Source organism: Nicotiana sylvestris, chromosome 1 (genome assembly GCF_000393655.2).
Source record: "Nicotiana sylvestris chromosome 1, ASM39365v2, whole genome shotgun sequence".
NCBI classification, from domain to species: domain Eukaryota; kingdom Viridiplantae; phylum Streptophyta; class Magnoliopsida; order Solanales; family Solanaceae; genus Nicotiana; species Nicotiana sylvestris.
The window spans coordinates 43,454,895-43,464,560 of record NC_091057.1 but is presented as its reverse complement, the minus strand read 5'-3'; the positions used below and the strand labels follow the sequence as shown (position 1 = coordinate 43,464,560).

Genomic DNA, 9,666 nt, shown 5'->3' with positions numbered 1-9,666 from the left:
GCGAGCAGTTTATAAACCATTGCCTTCTTTTTCTTTCTCATAAAGTGGGCAACAAAATTACCAAAAGATTCAGATTTATTTGCTATAAACAGTAAATTTGAGAATATAAAATATAAAGATACAGAAAACATCAAACAAATATGAAAAACCCATAAAAATCTCTAAAACAAAAATGGAAATTTACCTTGGCAGCCAAGAGAAAGAAGTAACAGAGAGATATTTAGTTGCGGAAGTGGGATATGCTAGTCCGATTAGAGTAAAATCATAAAACCTACAAAAGTAAGAAATAAAAACGAATAGAATGCAAATTAATTCCGAGCCCTTACTAATTATCGTTCACATGATATGACGACCGCATAAAAATCAATCATGGTACCATATTTTACTGGAAAATGAGGGAAAAAATGTATCGACAGAATAGTAGAAGATGTAGAGACCGTCATGTCCATTTCCAAAATTTTAATCAGCAAAAAGAGAAGTAGATGAAATATGTGATCTGAATAGGAGACTCATGAATTGAAGGTGGATGTTACATTATCCAAGGCCTCAATAGATTTGTAACTTTTTTTAATTATAAAATGTGAATGTTTAGTATTCATTTTTTCCATTAATTATGAAAAGAAAGTGTAGTAACGACAATATATTCTTAGAACGACACAATTGTGCATTAAAGGGTGGTAATTTAACGATCATTTCTCATAACTATAGATAAATACAATTAAATTTATGGTGTAAATGCATGAATATATTGATTTTTTAACATGAAAAAATGAGTTAAGATGACAAAAAATTGAGATAAAAGATAAATATATTTTTAGCCTATAAAAGGTGCCAAGTCAGCATTTATTATATATATATATATATATTAGTGGAGAAACTACTCCACTAACTAAGTTATTGAATGAAATAAATTACATATAAATGATGATGGAATAAGACTAGAGTAGATGTCTTTCATTTTAGTCTAAGAACTCAAGAGATAAAGTGAAAGACATGTACTCCAGTGTCATTCAATCATCATTTATATGTAATTTATTTCATTCAATAACTTAGTTAGTGGAGTAGTTTCTCAACCCCAAAGGCCAAAGCAAAAGAAGAAAAAGAAAAAAAAAATGTATACTACTCCCTTTATATATTTTTTAAAAAACGATAACATTTGGAACATATGCGTAAAAATATGTAATTTTATATGTGACATGAAAATGTATTTAATATTGTTTAATGAAATAATAAAATGTATAGAAAATTTTATATTTTTTAGTTTCACAAATAATATATGCTCTATTCTATTCATGTGACACTTTTCCTATTTAACCTATTCAACACTGACTAACACATTTTTATATTTGAAAATAAAGTAACTTTTTACTTTTTGTTTTACCCTTCGTGATAGCCAAACAAATATTAACGGCATGTTTATGATCACAAGTTCAATTTATTTGTTTCTTAATAAAATATCCATGATTAGTCAATCACGACTACATAATGTTGTACTTTTTTAATAATTCAAGCGCCGAAGAGGAAGGAAAAAAAACTAAGAACCTGTTTGGACATAAGAATTTTTTTGAAAAATTTTCACTTTTTTCGAAATCAGCGTTTGACCATAAAATTTTCAATTTTCATTTGAAGATGAATTTTGGAATTTTTTCAAAATTTGAAAAACTCCAAAAAACTATTTTTCAAAATTTTCACTCAAATTACTCATAAAACTTCAAAAACAACCCAAAATTATATTCATATCCAAACACAACTCTAATTGTTTTTCACTTTTTTTTTTTTTTTGAAATTTTACAATTCTTATGGCCAAACGCCCACTAATTATCTTGTGATTTTATCACTGTTTGGGAGTATATACACGTCAATGAGAATTTGAGAACACTAATAAATTGCAATTTTCCCATTTAAAAAGCACCTGAAAGAGAGAAAAAAAGGCTGGTTATTTCCAAGCATTTTGAATTTCCCGCGCAAAACAGACCAACATAAAAAGTGTTCATTTTTCATCACTACCATTAACTTCCGACGCACGCATATGCCACCGCCATGACCTCCACCGCAACCAAAAATCCCTCCGCCGTCCGCCACCATCAACCGCCACCACCACCATCATTGACCGACGTAGACATAGTTCAATTAGCTCAACTATATCACCCACAATCCTCCACTCCACTACCCCAATTTCTCCTCTCCGTCGACTCTCACCAAACCCTCATATCCTATCTCCACTCACGCGCTTCTTCTCCAAACCCTTCACTCGCCGTCTCCGAATACCTCTCAGCTCTCCTCTCCCTTACGCAACTCCACTCTTCACTTTCCCCACTCGTCCCTCTTCTTCTTTCTTCCTATATTTCCCTTTTCACTTCCCACAAAATCCCCCACGATAAATCCTCTCTCTCCATTTTCCAACTTTTCGTGTCCCATATAGAAACAGTCCAAATCCATGATCTAACGACAATAGTCGATTTGATTATATCTTATTTACCTCAGATTATTGGGTCTGAGGATACTCATGTACTAACTATACTTGCTAAATGTATAGAGCTGATTAGGTTTTCAAATGATGTTGATAAGCCTTTGGAATATGTCGATAAGGTGTTTGATGAAATTCTTAGCTGTGATTGGAGTAAGGTTTTGTTGTTAAAATTGGTAGAAAGTGTTAGGGATTTGAATTTCATTGGGAAGGGGAAGAGGAGGGAATTTTTGGAGCGGGTGTTCAGTGGAATTAGGAATGTGGACATGCAGGATTTGCCCGGGTTGGTGTATCAATTGTTGGTATTGGGATCAAAGGGTTTTGGTAAGAAGGAAGTCATCGAAGGGATTGTGATGTATTTTGGTGGGGTGAAGTCAGGTGGTTCAATAATGAGACAAGTCGAAGGGACTGTGTTGCTTCATGTTAATTTTGCTGTGAAGCAGGATCCTTCTTTAGGACAAGAGGTGTTAGGGCTAGTGAGGTCAGATTATCGGGTATTTAATCATTTTACTGTTGCAATATTGTTGTCAGTTGCTAGAGTTAAGAGACTCACTGACAGCTCCATTGCGGTTCTAAAAACATCACTTTTTGCTGCTTATAAAGACTTGAAATTTGCCAGGTACTTTTTGCATCTGATGACTATGGTAGAAGTAATACTGTTTCTTCCAATTTATATGATATTAATTACTATATAAACAGCTTTTTTACAGTAATTTTTTTGAAACATGTAAATATTTGTAATTAAAATGCGATATAATTTTATAATGTTCATATAGTTTAGGAAAATTATGGAATCAACGTCCTAACTGAGACCAGAAATTATATAGTTTTACCATGTACTTCGTACTATGTTATTCTTTTGGATGAGGGATTATTTGTCTGTACAAGTTTAAGCCTGACTAGGATCCATCCCTAGAATGTAGAGGAAGCTATTCCATTAAAGTGTGGACTGTTGCTAAACTTTAAAACTTTTTCCATGGTCATTGATATCATATTTGCTAAAAAGAGTGATACTCCTAACGCCATCATTAATTCTCTAAACTGTTGCTGATGCTACTGCCGTGTTCCATAGTAATGTTGTTGCATTTCAGGAGCTGTAAATGGCTATCATCTGACTTGAAGGAACACTATTTGCATACTGCCAGAAACATGGAGAAGGCTGTGCTAAGAGCTGTAAGATCCTTTGACTTTTTACCTCATGCATGTAAATACATAAGTATTCCTTTGCATGCCTTTGTGATTTGTGAAAGGAGATTGCTCGGAGGTTCTTCCACTACGCATTGAGCAATCATCCATACATTCCTGATCAGAATAAAATATGAGAAAGAAGACTGCATGATTTCTTTGATATGCAAGAAAAATGATAAGACATAAGATACAGTTCATTGTTAGCGCTATAAACTTGGTAGCCTTTTTGCAAGAGTTGCCCAACATCTATATCCTGGAGTTTATAGCTGCAAACAGACTGTTCTGTAGATGATTGCCTGTGTCATCGCCTACATATTTCCTTTATAGTCCTCTCAGTAAGTCATGGGTTTATTATGTCATTTTTCTTTATCAATAGGTTAGTGAGAGCAACTGCGGAAGAGAACACGTAGTGCCAAGTACCGTACAACTTGGATTTGTGTTGCTTGAAGGAATCGAAGAAGGAACCAAAAATTATGAAAAGTCTGATGATATGATAGGTCCTGACAAGCTAGGTACTCAGGTTCTCAAGAGTCTATTTGAGGTTCATGATATGGCAAGAAACGAGGTCAGTATGAAAGGTCTATGTTCATCCAACCTTGGCATCATTTTCCAAAAAGTCTCGTTCTTAATATTGTCAATAGATCTTCTTGTATCTGAATTCTAATGTACAAGGACTGGACGCTGCAAGTTATGATTACTTACACTTGCTGATTTCTTGCAGATAATAGAGCAATGCAAACTACGTATCCTCTCTTTGAAGCCTGAACAAGGCTTTCCTGTTATAAGGTGATTGCAATTCTTAGTTAATGATTTTGGTCCATGCTTTTTGTTACTGTTTACCAATAATCAACTTATTTGTCCTTCATAGACTGCTTGGTTGTCTTATATGTACTTATCCATACCCAATGTTGGAGCACATTTCACATCTGAAGGAACTGTTGGATTATTTCATATTCATGAATGAAAAGGTCTCCTCTCATCTTGTTGCTGCCCTTTTGCCTCTAATCAGATCAAGCCATGATCTTCAGGTACTCATTGATATCTTATTGTTTCTTCATATTGTCGACTATGTATTCAGATATTGAAAAACTTAAATAGTGTACTGGAACTTAAGGATATCGCAGATGTACAATAGCAAAAATAAACTAATCGTTTCTGTTGAGAAGGATTCAGAATCAGTTAAGAATCTAAATGAAGCTGTTTACTATCTTCTTTCAACGAACTATAGAATTGAACATGTCAACTTTGCTTCCTAATTCACTCAGTACTCTCTCTCGTCTCTTGCTGTGGCGAATAGTTAACTCCATATTCTTCATTGGAATCACATCTTTGAGGTTAAAATCTACATCCTTTTCTACTTCTCCTTTGTTAATTATCCTATCTTGTTAATGGTGCAGGATTATACCATCTTGGTCTTGCGTAAGGCAATGTTTAGACGAGAAGACTCGATCCGTCTTGCTGCAACAAGTTCAATTATCAATTTGATATTGGCTGAAAAACAATCAAAGAAAAATGGACCATTTTCGTGTCAAGACTCAAGCAGTCAAGCGAGTAGCAGCCAGCAAGCTGAAGTTTACCGTGCACTTGGATCTAGTCTTTTCCAGGAGCTAAATGGTTTGTTGCAGAGGTGCCTTTATCAGCAGGTAGCATTTACATATTTTTTCTCTCCTTGTGTTTTGTTGGTTTCCCCCCATGAACATCTTGAACAATGAGCTTTCTACTTAAGGGATGAAAATAGTACTCATGGAAAAATGTTCCTTTTTAGGCAAAGGTCAGAGAGATTCTATATCATGGACTTCTTAAGCTTGTTTTGGTGGATCCTTTAACTTCTGGGGCTGTTTTTGATTTTCTCTTCCCTCATTTCTTGCGATTTTACAGAGAGGTATGGATAGTTCTCTAACTGTTAATCTGGCTTTCTTACGATATTACCTGTCTATGATTTTGCCTTACCTCTTGATGCATGGTTGTTCGTTTCAGGATGCAGATGTTCTACTGGATGTTAACCAATGTACTAATTCAGAGAGTGGGAAAGTGTATATTCAAGAGCCACTAGACTGCCTTCTCTCCTGTATATCCTGGATGCTTCTTCTTCAGCCACATGGGAAAACTGATCATCCTTCAGATTCATGGACTTGCTTTGGCTTCTCTCTGACACAAGAAAATGAGGTATTCTAGTTAAATAGGCAAGATATCTCCACTGATTCAAAGCTTGTTACCTACTATTTTGGCATTTGATAAAATTGCAGCCGCCTGGAAAAGCATGGTCCAAAGAGTCACTGTCCAATGCGTTATCAAAGATTCGGAACTTCCTAAGAAATGCAGATATAGAAGGTGCGAGAGACTGTTGAGTTCAGGTTGAATAAAGTTCAACTTGAGGCCAGTTAATTTTGCTATTTTTAATATTTCTTGCCTTAAGCAGCTTATGTTGAACACCAAAGAGTATTAGTTGACCATTTTTCTTACTCCACACCAAAATGAGTGTTATTGACTCTGATCGTGTTTCCTGCTATTGAGATACAGATGTTTCCAACTTCCTTGCACTGCAGAAAATTTGTTGTTAGTTGTTTAGCGAAGCTAATGATTGTTTGATATTGTTATTTGCATGTTAAATCAGGCTTACTCGGCAAAAGTCAGGATACAGGCTCTACTCCTTTAGAAGAGGAAAAACGGAGATGCTGTTCTTCAATTTTATTAGGAATCATTGAGGTGATGTTGAATGTAGTAGGGACTGAGTTTGGAAAAACAACTGATGTGAAAAAGTTGGAGTTGGAAAAGGAGCTGTTTGACTTCATTGGTATTTTTGAATCCCTGGACCGAAATATATGTAGACAGGGTGGTGGTTCAACTCAAAGAGGTTTCATACGGCCTACTGCAAGCAATACTTCAGAGGACCTTGAATTTAGTGGCAGTAAATTATGTCAGGAACGAATTCCTCTCTTAGCAAATTCAGTTATCTATCAGCTGTTGCAAAACACTATAGAATCATGGAGATATGATGGCTTTAACAACAATATGGCCTCTCAAAAGCATAGCCAATTATCATCTGGAAAGGCACCAACTCAGTATTATAAAATTCTTTCGTTTACTCTTAACATTTGCCTCCGTCAGCTAAAAGCATCATCTGTTGTGCGACAGCAAGATCCTCTAAAAATGTTGATCTATGGGGAGATCAAGCAGTTGGGCTCCCCTTTGCTGAAAATTATTTGGTGGCTCCTCTCTGAACCAAAATCTATGACAGATAGTAGGAAAAAAGATGCTAAAAAAGATCTTGACGACAGGAAGGAATATATCCATTTGGGACTTCTTTCCTTGAAAGAATTGCTGGCAGTAATCTTGCATGAGTCGGATTATTCTGTTGTGATAGATGACCTGGCTGCAGTTTCTGGTCCTGGGGATGAAGCGGGCAATGCTATGGACGGCGATATTGATACCGAAGGTGAAAAAGCTGATGACATTCTTTACAAATATACAAGTGAAGAATTATTCATCAAAAACAGTATAAGGCCACTGATTTCTATGCTTCTTGCACATTCTGTCTTTCGCGAAGTTGAGGTAAATGCGTACGATTGGTAATCTTTGATTCTTGCTTAGGAGTTTTTGCGTGATGTATAGCCTAGTTCTTTTTTACTTCTAATAGCATCTATGTTATGTTTGCTGTCAGGTTCTTTGTGATATTATCATGTTAATTAGCAATAAACTGCCAGAGGAGCAAAGGAATCTTGTTGGTAATTGGGCTAAATGCATCTGCAAGACCAGTAAAGTATCAAATCCCAAGGCTGCTAAAAGTATTGTATCTATTGCTATATTGTTGACATCACCACCAAATGACTTAATTATCGCCGAAGACATGGCTGCAGAGCTTCTGAAAGTGGTGGGATCAGAATCAGAGAAGGTTGATTCACAAGTGACATTGGACGCGTATTCAATTATAAACAAATCAACCAGTGCTGCACTAGCTTCGGTAATACTGCACTTAGTTGAATCAGTTATTCTCGACACTGAATGGGTCATAAGGAAATTGAAGGTATATTCTGTTGCAAATACGAGAGCTGTTTTGGTTAATCAGAATGGTGAAAGAGATCCAGGATTGGCACTGGAAGAGACTGTTTATTCAAGAGCAGAAGCTGTTGTAAAGGTGTTATCTTCTTTTGTGATGATGGACCTTAAGGGTATGTTAAAAAGAATCTAGATATTCTTGTTATTAATTAATCTACTATTTTTTATCATGTTCCAATCATTTAACACCAACACAAATAGCAGATCCTCAGGCAGAGCAGTTGTTGAAGTTAGCTGCAAGGTTTTACAAGAACTTAGCCCAAATGTCAAAGCTTCTAATTGCTTCCAAAGGTGTGAAACAACCTTTACCAAACCTCAAGTATCAGAAGCTTGTGGAAGTAACTTGTAGCCAGCTAACAGCTCCACTATACAATTTTATGGTAGTGATGCAAAAGGTAAAGGCTTCGGAAACTCTTGTTTAAGCTAAAGCTTCACTTCTTTTGTTCAAATGGTTGTTTATTCTACCTGCTTGACTTGTAGAAACAACTGGAGAGCACGAAATCTAAAGCACTCGTCAATAAAATCAAAAGGGAGAACAGATGCATCCCCGACTTGATATACCAAATAGAAGATTATGAGAAATATCTCATACAAATTAGCAAGGCTACAAAAATAAATTTGCTGAGGCATGCAAAACGAAGCACCTCCAGGGACTTCAAGATAATAGAGCCGCAAAGTTTTTCCGTAGAGGAAGGTGCTGGAAGCCAAGATGCAGATGATAATGATGCAGCACGAGGTGAGAATGAAGAGGACCCTGGTGATGAAGAAGGAAATGGAGCAGAAGACGAATCAGTGGTTGGTGCTGAAGATGATGATGAAGGAAATGAAGTGGAAGATGCATTAATGGCTGCTTACGATAGTCCACCAGCAGTAGAGGCTTCTGAGTCTGAGGACGAGGGTGAACCTGATCTTCCTAAGACAAAGAGAGCAAAAATGACGAGGGTTGTTGAGGACTCGGATGAAGAAGCATAAAAGAGGCAGAGTTGCCAAATTTGTAAAGCTGTGAGATGTGGTCTGGAAACTAGGATTCATGTAAATATGAAGAAATAGTTTGAAGTTTTTTCGTCTTTCGAAGATGGCAGCTAGCACTCCAGTTTGCAAATCCGTTTTGTAGTAGCCTTTTGGAAATTTCGTTGTAATTGAGGTGAAGAAAAATGTATTTGATTGTGTATATCCAGTTTCACTTTTTGTGCATGAGAAGTTTGGATATATAGTGACTTGCAACTAACGTAATCCTAGGGGAAGGTGTAATCCTTGAAGTGATAGTTACGTTTCAACAAGAATTTTTAATTCCAAATGTGAACATTTCTTTTTGTTATAAATATATTATATTATGAATGTTCATTTAGTATTCCGTTGTAAATAAGTTTCCTGAAGAAGCTTATTCATATGGGACTCCACTGTAAATATGTTTATCTATTTAAGTACTCTATTGGAAATAAGCTTCCTGAAGAAGCTTATCACTTCGATACCCGGTTATGGATAAACATTACCTCCGGTAGAAGATTATCCATACCGGGTATAATAAGTTTATCCTTTCAGTACCCAGTTATGGATAAACATTACCCCCGGTAGAAGATTATCCATATCGGGTATAATAAGCTTATCCTTTCAGTACTCCGTTATGGATAAACATTGCTCTCAGTAGAAGATTATCCATATCTGGTATAGTAGCAGCTTACACAACAGCTTCCTTTCTTCTATAAATAGAAGAGATTTCAGTTCATTATGTACATCAGTTTGAATTCGAATAATATATCAGTTTCTCTCTATACTTGTCTTTACTTTATAGTCTTTATTTTATAACACGTTATCAGCACGAGACTCTGCCATCTCGAGCAAATATTTTGAAAGTATCTGAGGTAAGAACTTTCTTTTCCTAAATAATGTCAAATCTTTCTAAACTTGAATTTGTAGCCCTGGATATATCGGGCAAAAGCTACATGTCTTGGGTG

The 9,666-nt window shown here is 35.8% G+C and overlaps 1 protein-coding gene across 1 annotated transcript; it reads left to right on the top strand.

Annotated features, from left to right (window-relative positions):
* The first annotated feature begins 2,024 nt into the window (after positions 1 to 2,024).
* Positions 2,025 to 8,905, top strand: LOC104216381 (uncharacterized). The gene is made up of 13 exons (XM_009766405.2): positions 2,025 to 3,086; positions 3,559 to 3,640; positions 4,032 to 4,220; positions 4,377 to 4,441; positions 4,524 to 4,683; positions 5,053 to 5,298; positions 5,421 to 5,537; positions 5,633 to 5,821; positions 5,902 to 5,986; positions 6,270 to 7,207; positions 7,317 to 7,824; positions 7,916 to 8,106; positions 8,192 to 8,905. The coding sequence occupies exons 1-13, from the start codon at positions 2,041 to 2,043 to the stop codon at positions 8,681 to 8,683; spliced, it is 4,308 nt and encodes a 1,435-aa protein (XP_009764707.1). The 5' UTR covers positions 2,025 to 2,040; the 3' UTR covers positions 8,684 to 8,905.
* The last annotated feature ends 761 nt before the right edge of the window (positions 8,906 to 9,666 follow it).

What these genes read in the sequence shown, in the direction of transcription:
- LOC104216381 (XM_009766405.2), top strand. Translation starts at nt 2,041, where the DNA reads ATGACCTCCACCGCAACCAAAAATCCCTCCGCCGTCCGCCACCATCAA. An exon ending in GATCAAGCCATGATCTTCAG is followed by an intron (nt 4,684 to 5,052) that starts GTACTCATTGAT and finishes TTAATGGTGCAG; the next exon opens with GATTATACCATCTTGGTCTT. An exon ending in CTGTCTTTCGCGAAGTTGAG is followed by an intron (nt 7,208 to 7,316) that starts GTAAATGCGTAC and finishes GTTTGCTGTCAG; the next exon opens with GTTCTTTGTGATATTATCAT.